The sequence below is a fragment of the Aquila chrysaetos genome, chromosome 3 (assembly GCF_900496995.4).
Source record: "Aquila chrysaetos chrysaetos chromosome 3, bAquChr1.4, whole genome shotgun sequence".
NCBI classification, from domain to species: domain Eukaryota; kingdom Metazoa; phylum Chordata; class Aves; order Accipitriformes; family Accipitridae; genus Aquila; species Aquila chrysaetos.
In genome coordinates this window covers 56,118,566-56,133,655 of record NC_044006.1, presented here as the reverse complement: position 1 = coordinate 56,133,655, position 15,090 = coordinate 56,118,566, and the positions used below count along the sequence as shown (strand labels likewise).

The 15,090-nt window shown below is 44.4% G+C and overlaps 2 protein-coding genes across 7 annotated transcripts in view; both read left to right on the top strand.

The window, feature by feature from the left end:
* The window catches only part of CUBN (cubilin), a 151,302-nt gene extending 147,040 nt beyond the window's left edge, over positions 1 to 4,262 (top strand). The window contains 4 exon segments of the mRNA XM_030010136.2: positions 23 to 204; positions 1,326 to 1,491; positions 3,325 to 3,560; positions 3,960 to 4,262. Of these exon segments, the coding sequence (XP_029865996.1) occupies positions 23 to 204; positions 1,326 to 1,491; positions 3,325 to 3,560; positions 3,960 to 4,067 (692 nt within the window). The 3' untranslated portion in view covers positions 4,068 to 4,262.
* Positions 4,263 to 7,675: 3,413 nt separating this feature from the next.
* RSU1 (Ras suppressor protein 1) overlaps positions 7,676 to 15,090 on the top strand; it is a 118,986-nt gene continuing 111,571 nt past the window's right edge. For 5 of the 6 annotated variants that reach the window (XR_005932045.1, XM_030010059.2, XM_030010058.2 and 2 more), the window contains exons 1-2: positions 12,179 to 12,299; positions 12,545 to 12,656. Coding sequence is in view for 5 of the 6 variants with exons in the window: in XM_030010059.2 (XP_029865919.1) it covers positions 12,203 to 12,299; positions 12,545 to 12,656 (209 nt within the window). In the remaining variant the exon portion in view is untranslated. Of the gene's footprint in view, positions 7,790 to 12,178; positions 12,300 to 12,544; positions 12,657 to 15,090 lie in introns of those variants that run through there. The other variant, XM_030010057.2, reaches the window with a different exon arrangement.

Sequence of the window (15,090 nt, the reverse complement as noted above, 5' to 3'; positions counted from 1 at the left end):
GTTTCTCGTTTTCTGTCTCAAGGTTGCAGCAGAGAGTATAACCAGCCATTTGGTTACCTGAAGAGCCCTGGCTGGCCTGGTCATCACCCCAATAATATGGACTGTTCTATCATTCTACGCGCTCCCATGAATCACACAATTTCTCTCTTTTTCCATGCGTTCAGCTTGGAAGACAGCATCCAGTGTTCACGTGATTTCCTAGAGGTATCAAGCAAATATACATATTTTGTGGGCGTGTGTCAAAATCTGCTGAATTCAAAGAATTTTAATAAGCTTGGATCAAGCCTGAGCTGAGCTGACATTAGGGACTAATTTATTGCTACAATTTTATGGTGAAAGGTACTCAGATGTGACAGTAAGAGGTTAAACAATACACACGATAGTAGTTCCAAAACCAATGAATAAATAGTTTCATTATCAGCTAACTCATCTTTACCCAGCTCTTGTTGCTGTTACCCAGTTAACAGAGCAAGCCAGGATTGCTTTCATCCAATATTAACATCTGTGCCTGTTAACAGAACAGAAAGCCATGAATCTAAGTGCTTTCGTTCCAGCAGTAGATTCCATCTGCTTGATATTTTTCTTAAAATAATTTTTTTTCAAAATACATTTTTTCTTTAAAAAAAAAAAAGGAGCTCTAGTAACAAGTGTAGGATACTTGCAAAGGTACTTTGTGTCAATAAAAAGCATATCCTCCTACACAATCCCCACTCTGGCCTTTCACGCTTGTTGAAGGTTTCCCTATTCACTGGTCAGATGACAATAATCAGATGTCTGTGAAAGCATCATTATTTAGTTCTCCTTTCATATCCTCTTTACTGTCTCAACAAATGGATCTAAGCACCAGCGTTATTGGAGCTCAGACAAAAATCAGATTAAATCTGAACTATGTAATATGATCTGTGTCTTAACGTGACCAGGGAAAAGAGTGGTCTGCAGGGTAAAGAATTAATCTTTTCATCTGGAATATTAACATTACTCATGAAAAGTAAAACATGGGCTTGAATTGCAAAAGCACATCTTAGCTACTAGGCAAGTAATTTTTTCAGTCAGGAGATGTACCACTCCATAAAATTTAGCTACCTGTTTCTGATGGTACTTGTTCTGTGCAATTACTTACAAACATCAGACAGACTGGTTAATGATCTCTTTTTCCTTCTATACAAGACTATATAGTAGGAAAAATAACAGTATTAAAATGACAGTTATGGTATGCATGCAAGTCACTACATAGTTTGTGCTGTGCTTGTATCACTGCATAATTGTACTGGTGTATAACTGGCATAGGGATTTAAAATTGACAATGTTCTTTGTGTCCCTTGAAGGTCAGAAATGGGAGTGATGTGCAATCACCACTACTTGGCAGGTTCTGTGGCAACACTGTGCCCAGTCCCATCTTCCCCCAAAATCACGTTGTCTACATTCATTTCAAGAGTGATTTTTCAGGGGCTCATGATGGATATGAAATTACATGGACTTCATCCTCAACGGGTAAGGCTGTAGTTACAAAGTAATTCCACTTAGCAATTGTCCATAGAGGGAAAATACAGAAATGTGGAATTCAGCCTGCTCAGTTTGGGCCCTGCTTCATCAACACTTAAGCTGTTGTCCACCCTATTCAGTCACTGGAGAGAGGTAGTTTTTCCTCAGGACCAGTGGGACAAGATCCATTCTATGTGATGGAAGCAGTTCCCTCTCTCTAATGGTGACTTTTGCAACCTCAGATGATGTAGTCTGCTTGAGATGAAGATCTACCTCTTTCACTGAGAGGTCAAAAATAATCAGGAACATCTATCTTGGGATCCACATAGTGGTGGTGGTGACCCAGCCTACTCCATTAAAAGTCTAATTGTGACATGCCCTAGGATCTAGGCACTGCTAAGCCTGAAGAGCACTGAAATTTGCCCCAAGAAAGTAACCTAACTATAATGCTATGTAGTGACTATATCATAGACATTCATAAATGGCTTATGAAATGGCAGTGAATAGCTGGGTAATAGTTTCTTCATGACACTAAGTTACTGGAGGTAGGAAAGCTCGTGGCCAGCTGAAAAGCACTGCAGAATAACCTTACAGCATTGAGTGGCTTGCTCATGAAAAGGCAGATAAAGTTCAGTGTAGGAAAGTGTTGAAGAACATGGGCAAAAAAAGACAATCTTAACTTTACTTACAAAAATATGGGCTCTGAGTTGACTTTTAGTACTTAGCAACAAGATGTTGGGGGTAAAATAGTTCTGTGAAAACAAGAGCTCACTGCTCACTAATAGTTAAGTAGGCCAGCACAGTGCTAGGAATTGTTGGGAAAGGAAGAGAGAACAAATGGACAGCCACTGTATAAATCCATAGTTCACACACAAATTGAATGATGTGCACAGTTCTGGTCTCCTCCTCTTGTAAAGAATCCAGTATAACTAAGGGCTCAACATAAAAAATGGCTTCTGTATGAGGTGTGCGGAGACTTTTTAATCTGGTTAAGAAACTACGGAGGTCTATAAAATTGAGTGATATTTGATGATAAATAGTGATCAACTGTTCATTGACTTTTCCCATAGAAGAACTAGAGGCCATCAGATAAAGCCAGGAGGTGGTAGGTTCAAAACAAACCAAACAAACCAGTTCTTCACACAGTACGCAGTTAAGCTGTGGAGCTCCATCCCATAGAATGCTACAATTTACATGGATTCAAGGGCTACCTGAACAAGTTAATGGAAGACATCTGATAAAGACTATTAAATACAAAGATGCCACCTCTGTGAGCTGTGAGCTGAAACTTCTTGGAGACTGTGAGAATAATCTGGGGCATGATCTGCACATGCTTACTCTTACTCTATAAACTTGCATTTCTCCCAGGACATCTGCAGATTCTGCCCACGGTTGGAGATTGAATTTTGGTATAAATGGCCTTTAGTTTACTTAATATGACTATTTTCTCTGAGTTGTTCTCTGTATTTTTCTATCAGATGAGGATTCACTACTTTTCATTCCAAAGAACACCCAAAGAGAATTTATCTCTAGTTGAGTAGTTGGAAACTGAACTGACCAAGGCACAGATTTAAGACTTTGGTTCCTGTTTCAAAGAGGTTTGGGGTTTTGGTTTTGATTTTTAATATCCAGTGATGGTCTAATGCCCATTGCATATTCTTCTCGGGCTGCTGAAGCTAGAGCCTCAATTTTGTCTCTTATTGGAATAATGCCTTTATCCACATTCATTGTTCCAGCTCCCAGTGTCTCTCTGTTTTTCAGTCCTACTGTACTAATGTACTACACCGTGCAGTATCCTGTGAAACTAAGCCTTCTAAGCTAATTAACAGTGTCTGTTTCCAGGATGCGGAGGAACATTATACGGCAGCACTGGCTCATTTGCTAGTCCCAGCTACCCGGCAACTTACCACAACAACACTGATTGTGAGTGGGCCATTACTGCACCCAAGGGACGAATTGTCACAGTGAACTTTGATTTCATCAGCATCGATGACCCAGGGGATTGCAGTAGCAACTATCTGATCCTTTACAATGGGCCAGATGCCAGCTATCCCCCAGCCGGGCCGTACTGTGGGATGGTATGTATTGCCTACTGTCTTTGATCCTGTAAGTGGTTAAAATGAATCTTTACTATTTCATATTCAAGACTGTTTCCCCAATTCTGGCATGAATTCCACATAGATGAGTGGAAGTGAAGGCATGAGGGGTGTGTGGCACCTCAGGAGCATTCCAATGCAGACCTTACAGTGACATCTAGTGGGAGGTATGAAGATATTTTGCTCCATATTTAGTTGTATTTGTGATTTAAATATTTGTAATACCCTGAGGGAGAAATGCAACAGCAGTATCTAGCACAGACCTGAGGTCACTTCCAACCTATGATCCAATTTGTACCTCAGTTGTAACTCTCTGACTGGCTTTTCCAAAGGATCTTGATGTTCTATAAAGCTTCTCATTTTTCTTGTCTTTAATTTTAGGATACAAACATCGCTCCATTTACTGCTACATCTCATCAAGTCTATATAAAATTTCATGCTGAATATGTGACTTTACCATCAGGATTTCAGTTAAGCTGGACAAGCTAGAACACTGTTTATGAGACATATATTACAATTCCTTGCTATACTGAAGAGACTTTAGATCATGAAGTAAGTTTGAAATCCGGTTATGATAATTGCAGCTGAATTGCAGCCTTTTAAAAATTACTGTAAGTGTAACTGTTATGAATTTAGATTTCTGTCAAAAAATGTGATCTCTCACTGTACTGAAAATAAACTATTATATACCCAACTTGGAAAATGAAGTTTTTTGCTAGTTTTTGAAACATATTTTTTATATTTTTCTACATAATTTCGAAGTTTTACATTTAATGCTATAAAAAGCGAATTAGCCAGGATAAAACTTAAACACAAAATATTCAACATGAAGTTGATAAGAGGATCTAAGATATGAAGTTGTCTTTAATTAGTTCTATAGAATTATGTGGGTTTGTCCCAAGCACCTTTGAAAATGTTAGCTAAAGTTTTATTCAAATTAGAATAAAATCAGAAATTGCTAAAAAAATGGCCCCTGTCCTACAACCACTTACACAGATAACTTTGCCGAAGAACTTTCTGTAATACCACGTGTTAGGTATAAGAACCCAGCTGAATAAGTACTCAAGCATTCACTGAAGTTTAACACAGTAAGGACATGCTGTGTTACTAAATCTTAACCACATTAAGAAGTAGTGTCAGGATCAAAGACTGATGTTCAGTATACACAAATAGCCGTGATTATATTTGTTGAGTTATATCTTCAAGCTTCAAAATCTATTTTACAACTGAATATAAAAAATTTGTGAGACTTTTAGTAACTCTCATAGAATCATAGAATGGTTTGAGTTGGAAGACACCTTAAAGATCATCTAGCTGCAACTCCCCTGCCATGGGCAGGGACACCTTCCATTAGACCAGGTTGCTCAAAGCCCCATCCAACCTGGCCTTGAACACTTCCAGGGATGGGGCACCCACAACCTCTCTGGACAACCTGTTCCAGTGCCTCACCCCCCTCACAGTGAAGAGCTTCATCCTTACATCTGATCTAAATCTACCCTCTTTCAGTTTAAAGCCATTACCCCCTGTCCTATCACTACATGCCCTTGTAAAAAGTCCCTCTATGGGTTTCTTGTAGGCCCCCTTTAGGTACTGGAAGGCCGAATAAGATCTCCCTGGAGCCTTCTCTTCTCCATGCTGAACAACCCCAACTCTCTCAGCCTGTCTTCATAGGAGATGTGTTCCACCCTCTGATCATCTTCATGGCCTTCCTCTGGACTCGTTCCAACAGGTCCATGTCCTTCCTGTGTTGGGGGGCCCAGAGCTGCACCTTTCTAGTCAACTTGTAGGCAACTTCCTAGACATTTATAAAACAGATATAACTTCAGAATAGGGCAGACATAAAAATATCAGTTGACCTTTGACTAGAATTAGTTTTTCCCTTCCCCAGGCTAACACACACCATACATAAAAAATGTTGTTGACAGGGTATACAGAGGACACTGATACCCACCATGAAACATTTTTTGTCACAACCCAGAACGAATGACCAATTAATTTCCTGAATGTCACCTGCGATGGACAGGCAAGAGGAATTCACACCGCAGCAAAGGAACACGGGCCTCATTAGAACTCTCACTTCATTACAAAGAGTTACTCGCAGTGAAAGTAACTCCTTTACGTGATTGTTGCAATAATTAATTATGAAATCACATTAAAGTGTTAATGGCAGTTCTAACAAAATCTAGGAACACTTTGAAGATTTCCCAGTGAATGCCGAAAAAGCCATCGTTCCACAAACATACAAAACTTTATAGCCACTGAGAAGCCATCCTGGTTAAAATAAAATTTAAAAAACACAAAACAGACAAAAAGGGAAAAAAGGTAGAAGGCAAGCTATAAAATACAACTCAAAATCATCTGGTAATAAGTTAGAAAGAGAGAAACCTGTGAAGTCCCACTGGCCAACAGAATTAGATGTAAGCCAGCATTTTAGAATTGTCCAAGGACCAAGAAAAACCTCACCTATGTACAGGTGATACTCCTGCTAATGTGTAACACAGAAAAAGGAGAAATATCTGCATTTGGATGAAACTAGGAGATATCTATGTCCTACTGAGCTGCTGGAGGTACAGAAAGTTCCTCTGATAAGGGAAGATATAAAAGACCATACAGTCAAATTAAACATTTTCAGATTAGTGGCCCAGAAAACTTTGGCTGGGAATCCACATCAAACTGATTTCATATTTGGAATCAAGAGACGATGCAATCGTTGTCCATAAAGTTTATTAGAAACCCCATAAAGGGGATAGCAAGGAGCAAAGAAAACAAACGTTTGAACTGCCTGGAGCTAAAGCTACAAAATAAGCTCTAAAGATAGCAGTGTATAAGACAGTGCAAGTACAATCAAGCATGGCTTCAGCTGTTTGCCTACAGAGATGAGGAGGACTTCATTTCTTCCTTGTGGATGGCAGCATCACGGGGCTTTATGAAGGTCCATTGTGGTTTTGACCTTCCTATCAATCACTGTGGATTTGGTGCAGTTGGCACGGGACAGAGAATCCCCTCAAGATCTGGCTGCTGTCTCTTGCTGCTAGGTGGCTGGTCATGGAAGCATCAGGTTTTAGGTGAGAATCAACTTGGCAAGAACATTGTCATTTTCGGCATTTCACCAGCCTGGAGTACAGCTCAGCTGGAAACCACAGGTGAAAGGGAAGGGCATGTCTCCCCCAAACAGCTCCCTGCCACTGCAGGTAGTGCTCTGCGGTACGTTCATTTCTGTTGTTAAAAGTGGATCACGCCCTGACAGACAATGAGTTCTCAGGTTAAACCTTGGCCTTGTCAGGAGTATGACAGAGCGTAAACTAACAACAGAAACCTGTACATGGTTTTAATGAATGAAGTTCACTAGTAGCTTTTTGAGACTGGTATGAGCCACACGTCATACAGTTTATGGACACGATGTTGAGTTCCCCAAGGACACCCCAGTCCCCCCCGCTCGCTGCGCTGAGCCTGGCCTCCTGTTGACTTAGTGAATAGTATGTAGATGCGATCTGCCAATCTGTGATGTGCATGAAGCCATTCTGGTTAACACGACCTTTGGCCTTAAAGCTCTAGAGGGGAACTGCAGTTAAACAGATGAGTTTGCTGAAATCTGTACTTCAAAAAGATCGATTTTGCTACGAGAAAACGCATGTTTCACTTTAAACCATTAAATGTTTTCAGACATTTTTTGATACGATATATACTTGCTCTTGGCATGACTTTCTGCCACGACGTCAAACAAATTTTATGGAAGCATTGAACTTCTGCAGGAGAAAAGACTAAAGAGCACTGTGAATGGGAGGAAGAGAGATTTGCAAGATTTTTTTTTTTTTTTAATCTAACAATAACTAATGCTTGGTGCATCTTTAAATGTTACAAATACTCCATACCCGTGCATAATTTTATTTACAGATGAGTAAAATGCATGAGGTTCTTTAGAAAAAAACGAAAGTCCAGCAGAGAATTTGTGCTCATGAAGACTGTTGAATGAAGCTGCTGGTACAAGGTTCAATTGATCTAGTCCAACTGACTCTTGCCAAAAATAGTCAAAGTCTAAAATTAGAGTAAATTATCAAACCCATTCTTTAAAAAAACAGGAACAAAGTAACCCACTGCTGTCCTCTAACTTTTTATATGAGGAACCACAACAGAAATACCACTGCAGAAGTATTAAAGTGGAGGTCCTTAGAGGAAAGAGCTGGTGCTAAGCCATGTTTCTGTCTTGGAAGGTAAGGAGTCATTTAAAACACTTGCTTTAAAATAAATGCACAGCAAAAGCAAACAGGAACAACTAAACAGATAATTTAAAAATAATTATTCCATGAAACTTCTATGTGTTTTTTGCAGTGTAGAATTCAGAAGACAAAATCTGTGTTTAATAAGATTTATGGCTTCATCTCACAATACTGCCATGAATATCTTTGCTTTTACATCTGTGCACATTGCTGTCTATTTTATAGATAACATCGTAGTTGTGAATGCTGCATGTCCATATTATAATACCTGCATGACTACAAACAACCTCCCCCCGTCAATGACAAAGCACAGATAATGAATATGCGTGTTTTCACTTCCTAGAGCCTGCGCATTTTTAAATTATGTGTAAATCTTCTTCTGCATGTTACTATACATACTTATTCTTATACAAAGGTATGTTTTATGAAACAGTTACATATGAATGGTAAGCACTCCGAAGACTAGGATTTGAAGAATAAGCACTAAAAGGTCCTTAACAAGATTTTTTAATTGCTCTTCCCATGTGGCAAGGCTATTCTTTATAAACAATAAATGAGAAGTAATACCAGAATGAGATCATTGGGGCTACGGTTATTTGAAGTAAAGGAGAGAGAAGATATACAGCTAAAATACTAGAAATTGCGGTGCTGGTCAGTTTAAAACATTAGCTAATTTTAGTTAAATTTACAAAGCAGTTTTGGCTGAAAAACAGTTTTCACTCACTTCATAAAGAAAAGGAGGAGGTGTCTCAGTTTCCCACAGTAACTCAAGATGTGTCCTAGGCACCAGAATTAACATATTTAGTGTAATTATTTTTTGTCAGCTGCCAAACTAAAACCACTGCGTTACTCTGCAGTCCTGATTAAAATGAAATGTAACAAAAATTCATAGCATTGACTACTGTTCACAGTAACAACAGCAACAATACAGGATTACTAACAAACAAATAAATGTTTAAAATGTTTATTATCTGATAATAAAAATAGAAGCCAAATTTTATAGAAGTTTGTTTTTATAAGGCAAAGATCAGCAAAATAAATATTGTGTGGCAGTTATCACACATAATTACTGTAATTTTGATGGATCCATTTTTAGTAGCAGTGCCTAACAGTACATAAGTGTTTTTGCAGGTGCATGTTGCTGTTGTACTGTTTGGATGATATGCTAACTCTGCATTAATGTTGACCGTTAGTATAGCTTTTCTTGGAGGGGAAAAAAAAAAAGGATAAAAATAGATTAATAATGTAAAACCTCATTTCCTTGGTCAGAAGAACTACCTAGGACAGCCAGAGCAAGGGCAGCGTCAGAGCCGCTCGTCCCCTTGCTGCTCCCCCGCACAGTGAGAGGGGCCAGCGGAAGGCACATCCAGCGCTCGCTGCCCGGCCGGAGCAGGCTGGAGGGAACCAGTGCAGGGAGCAACTTCTCCCTCCTCTTACCACCACACGGCAGCTGCAGCTCTGCCATACGATCCTGGCCGTATGTCTACCTCATAGTCACCTTCTTTAGCCTGCTGTCCTAAGGACAGAAGGCACATGCCAGCCTCTGCAAAGAATTCAGGCATTTGCTCTACAAACATTTAAGCCAAGTGACAAATTTAGAACAAATCTGACAGATATCAAAGATATTTTATAGTTGTTTCATAAGCAAAAAATCCATAGCTGGATAGTACAGCGAGACCTAAAGTGGAAAAGCCTGTACTGTGAGCTCGACTGCTGTACATGTGGGGAGGGCTCCACCGGCCAGTCCTCAGACACATGCTGACCAGCCTCTAGCTGGGGGTGTAGAGGGAGCTAAGGATATTTGGGGTCAAAGGGGTTACGGAAGAACTGGATGTACTGGGAGGAGGTGGTAGGGGATAAGAGAGGGGAGGTGGGGTGACTGCAGCGGCATAGGCCCCCTGCAGGAAGCTACTCTTCATGAGTATGACTGCTGATGGAACAACCTGAAAATTAAGTTTTCAAGATCGGGGAACGACCGGACCCTTGGACAATGTGGCATGTGTACTTACTTTCCCACTCCTCATCGCACTGATATTTAGTGCTCCATGAGGAGCTGAGAAGCTTTAAAAGGAAGGGTTGACAGCAACTCCTTTTTGCCAAATCCAGTGCAGACCTGAGCAGGGTATTGATTAATGCATTTACTCAGATGAAAGGTTTGCTAAAACAGGAACCAATGTAGATGGCATAGAAGGTGCGAGTGATAGATGAACTGTTTATACAAGAGGAAAATGAAATTAGATGAATGGTAAAAAATAAACCTGACAAAAGGGAGTAATGGCAATATGTTTATTAAGTGGGGAGTAATTAAGTACTTCTATGGTAGGGGTCAAATGTGGACATCCAGGCCATGTGCAACGTAGTAGGCTATTGTTTTGATCACTGCACAAATGGAGCAGTGACAAGCCAGGTGATCTCCTCATTAGTCACGAAGACACCGTTTTGTGAGTGTCTTGTCACAGTCATGTGTGCTTTATCTGTTTGTTGGAATAAGCAAGTTATTTTATCATATTTTATATATTTTATATATTTTATTATATTTTATAATAAATCTGTCTAAGCCTTTGCTACTAAATGAAACCTGCAGTCATTCTCCATGAAACAAGAACACTAGACATGCTAGCACCTAGGTCTTTGGGACAACTGACTGGTGGCAATCAGGGCATTTTCTTAGACAGGAAAGGGATCCAGAGTCATGTTCCTGCAGACAAAAAAGGAACTGCGCATTGTTGTCTTGTACATCTGAGTGACTGCGTGTTCTGCTGAGCAATCTAGATAAAAGGACGTTCTTCCAGTTGCGTTTTGTATGAAAGACCCGGAAGCAGCCTGTAACTTCAGAAAAGGACTCAAGACGCCATTTAGGGATAAACATGCTGCAATTCTGCAACCCAGAACTGAATCCTTACATTCCTAAAAAAGGAAAAGCTACAGTTGCACCTCCAGCAGCGTTTCTCATTTGCTGGTTTAGGTGCCTTCCCATTCATCATCTTGGTTTCTGTGGATATTAGTTTTAGGCTTCTAAGCAACACCACGTAGCGCATAGGGAGCACACGTGCAAAATTCAAGGCTGTGGCTATCAATGGGTGGCCTGGCCTTCACTCATTTTCTAGTGATCAATTGCTCTGAGCTTCTGTATCTGTTGAATCACAGGAAGCAGGAGCTTCTTAACTCCTACCAAAGATTTTATATGCATAAATACTTTCTAAGCAGTAAGGCTGTAACTGCAGCATCATGGTGACAAGGTCAATTAAAAGTGCTCGGAACCTGGGCCCAGCCTTGTGACTAGTTTTGCAACTAGAGCCGACTAGAAAATCCACAAGGACACCTGAAGAAATGGAAACCACTGATTCGATGAACCCCCATTTTTTTGCAATGACGTCTTTTGCCTTAGGTAGCCTTTGCCAAACTTCACGAGTGCTCTGAAACCCTACTTGGTCAGTTCCTAAGGAGCCTGAGCTTTCCAGCTCCATGGCTCTGCAGCTTCTCCTTTCTCCTGCCGACTAGCTGGGAGTTCACCAACCGCCCCGAGCAGAGCCCTGCCGGTTCCCAGACCCCTGCCAGGGCAGCAGGAGCCGCGGCTGCCAGGCACGCTCCATGGGACAGGGCACCCGAAGGCGCTTCTCTCCTCTGTGCAAAACGGTGCCACACCCACCGCAGCCCATCTTCTCGGGTTTTTGCTTGTGAAGTGCTTTCCAAGCACCAAAGAAACGGGAACGGGTGTTAACACCGTATTTTGAACAGACAGCTGCGTAGGCCCGCGAGGCTTGTCACAGGAAAAGACAGGTGAGCCTCAGGCACGGCGGTAACCCAAGCTCCCCCGCCTGCCCCGAGGTACGAGCACCCAAGCGAGCCCGCTGAGGAACAGGCCGCCGCCGCAGCGGCGGCACTGACGAAGCCGAGTTTCCTCTCCGAAGCCGCCAGCTCCTGCAACCACGCCCGTCACCGGCGCCTGACAGGACGGCGGGCACCACGCGGCAGCGCCCTCACAGGGCTGCACTCCTCTACCGGGCAGGCTGCTCCGCGTCCCCGGCGATGGCAGGCGGCTGCCGATGGCCGCGCTCCCGGCCAACCGCCCCCGCAGCGGGACGCCGCTCCCGCCGCCCCAGGCGGGCCTCCGCGCATGCGCCAAAGCCGCACTCGCGCAGGCGGAACCCCACCGGCTTGCGGCCTAAAACCCGCTATCACCTACGGGGCGCGTTTATTGGCCAGCGAACCTTCCTCCCGCGCCTGCGGCCAATGGCCAGCGGGCGTGCACCGAGGAGGCGCGCTGACTGGCTCGACGCCTTCCCAGCCGTGGGCGGAACCGCTCGGGCGGGCGGCCGGCCTTAGAAGGCGCGGGGAGCGCCTCCGCTTCCCGGAGACAGGCCGCGGCGCGCCTGCGCGCGAGGGCGGGGAGCCGGAGGCGGTGGGATGGGGCGTGGCGGGGCGTGGCAGGCGCGTGTGGCCGTGGGGAGCCGCCCGCCGTCCCGCCGTCCCACCGGCTGCCGTCCCGCCGCAGCACCGCGCGGTGAGTCGCCCTGGGGGCAGCGGCGGGGCTGTCCCTCCGCCCGGGGGTGGGAGGGTGGCCGGCATCCCGGTCAAGGCTCAGCTGGGAGGGGGCGGGACGGGACGGGACCCCCCGGCGGAGCGGCGCGGAGCGGAGCGGAGCGGCGCGGGCGGGCTCGCTCGCCGCCCTCGGCCCCTCAGGGTGGGGGCCGCCCCCGGCCGACTCCCCGCCGCCCGCCTCACGGTGTCCGTTTCTGCCCCGCCCAGGCCATGTCCAAGTCGCTGAAGAAGATCGTGGAGGAGAGCCGGGAGAAGAACCAGCCCGAGGTGGACATGTGCGACCGCGGCATCTCCAACATGCTGGACGTGCCCGGCCTCTGTAGGTACCGGCGGCGGCGGCGGGCGGGGAGAGCGCGGAAACTTCCTTATTTGTCCCGGGAGGAGCCGGGGCCGCTGCCGGCCCTGGGCGCGGGAGAGGGCGGCCCGGCCCGGCCCGGTTGCCGCCCCGCTCCCCCGGCCCCTCGGCGGTGCGGGGCTACCCGAGCCTCTCCTGTGTCGAGGGCGACCCGAGGCTTTGGGCATCGGGGCCCTGGGGAGAGGCTCGTGGGCGGGGGGAAGCACTCCGCTTCCAGCTCCCGACAGCGGCACGGCGAGCCCTCAGCGCCTTCGGGAGAGGCCCGGCTCCGCTGCACCGAGAGACCGGCGTGGGGAGATGGGGCTGCCTCCCGCCTCTGCCGTTCCCCGTCTCGCCGCCGTCATTCTGGCCCGCGGGTGGCGGGGAGACCTCGCCTCCTGTCCGTCCTCGCCTCTCCCTGCTACCGGAGCAGGAACGCCGCCAGCCAAGCGGCATCTCCGCTGGATTTTGAAAGGGATGGGGTGACGGTAGCCTGGAGCTAGGCATGGCTGGTCTCTGAAGGAGAGTAAGGTAATGCTGTATTACAGATACAGTAATACCGTACTTTGGATATTGCATGACTGCACGCATTCTCCAGAACTGTGACAAGTATGTCGTTACTGGTATGCTGCATTTGCTGTAATTAACTTACAATTAACTAAGTTAATTACAGCAAATGCAGCATACCAGTAATGACATACTGTCACAGTTCTGGAGAGCACATAGATGAAGAGCAAGGCAGGTAACTTTGCCTTGCTTTTGCTTTGGCTAAGAGTGCGTATGATGTTATGGTACAGCTGATAGGCAGCGAGTTAAAGTTGTAACTGGCTGTGGTGTGCCATAGGCTGAAATTTTTCTGAATGCGTGATGTAATGAGGAAAAAGCAAAATCTAAAACAACCAACGAACTTGAAACTCTAACCATGTCCTGGTTTAGCTCTTTACTATGTTTGTTAAACTTGATGGCAACCAGGAGCAAGTGTACGTAACTCTTACATGATGGAAATAAGTTCAGGGAAACGTATGGCTAGCTACAGACTCACCATTGTCTGCAGAGTCAGGAGCAGACCGAAGTTTCTTCAGTCACATCAGTAAAGGATGAAGACTTAAGTACACAACCTAGTTCTGCAAAACTCTGTGCTTAAGTCTTCATCCTTTACTGATTCTTTTCCTGCTTATGAGTTGTGCATGGGATTTCAGGAAGATTACATTGTAAAGCCCAGATATATGAACTCATGTTAAATAGAAAGCTTCACTGTATTTCTATTGGGTGAACAGTTGTTTGAGACAAAGTAGTTTGTTTAGCTTGCATTAACCACAGACCCATTTTCAGAACTATACTTAGCCCTTTCAGATAAACTAATGCGTTAAGAGTATGGGACAGCCACGGAGTACTGTTGCTTTTGTTAAGTAGACTTGGTGCCTACTATCAACACTAAGACACGTAATTAATTAGCCACCTTTGATCTTTCAGGTGGGGGAGAAAAGGTAATTTTGAAGCACATCAGTAATGCTGAAGTAAAAAAAGCTTTTCTTGTACAAAGACTGTTTTGGCTTTGTTGTGCAGGCAGGGTCAGGGACCAAAATGTGGGACACTGTGGTTCACAGGTGGTCCCTGATACCAAGTTGCTAATTAAGCATCTGGAGCTTGTTTGGCAGGGAGCTCCCTACATGAAGCGTAGACTTGTGGTACCCTGGTTACACTGCTTCAGAGAAGTCTGTATGCAGATACTTCTGGTGCATGTCGTGTGAATTGATTTAGCATGGGGATTTGGGGCCTTCAGTTTGAGATGGAAGTTAGTGGAGGGGAGGAATGATGACTGGTTTCTGTCAAGTTAATTGAGACCTTCTTGCTTTTTCAGCTAATCTGCACTCTGGCAGAGAAGGCATTATAGGTTGGGTGTTTTGGTGGGGTTTTTTTGGCTTTTTTTTTTTTGTCATCAAGGTATTTGCTACTTTCCATCTGGAGAACCAATAACTTCCTCCAAATATGCCTGTTAAAAAAGTAATGGATAGGTATTACCTCTGAATTTTAGGTAATGATTTGAGAAAATGTTAAACTTGCTTGTTTTCTAACCCTGTCATCTGACTCCTAATGGATGATCTTCTAGTATAGATTGGGTGTTTTGGGTTTCTCTGGCTCTCAGAACTGGCAGAGAAGCTAGATGAGTCTGGCCTGGTGCCTTCCCTTGTAGGTGTTTGGATATCTTTCCAGTGCAATGCAGTGTTAAAGCTTGCCTTTTCAGAAACTGTGTTTTTTCCATGAAATAAAGATCTTTGTTAAAAACAATCATTGTGATTCATGCCCAGTGACTGTTCTTTCACAGCATCTTGTCTTTAATGAGGGCCACTAGTAGATGTTCAGAGATAAGGGGAAGTTTAGGTTATGATTGGAGGGAACATGGTGGTGGTGTTTTCCC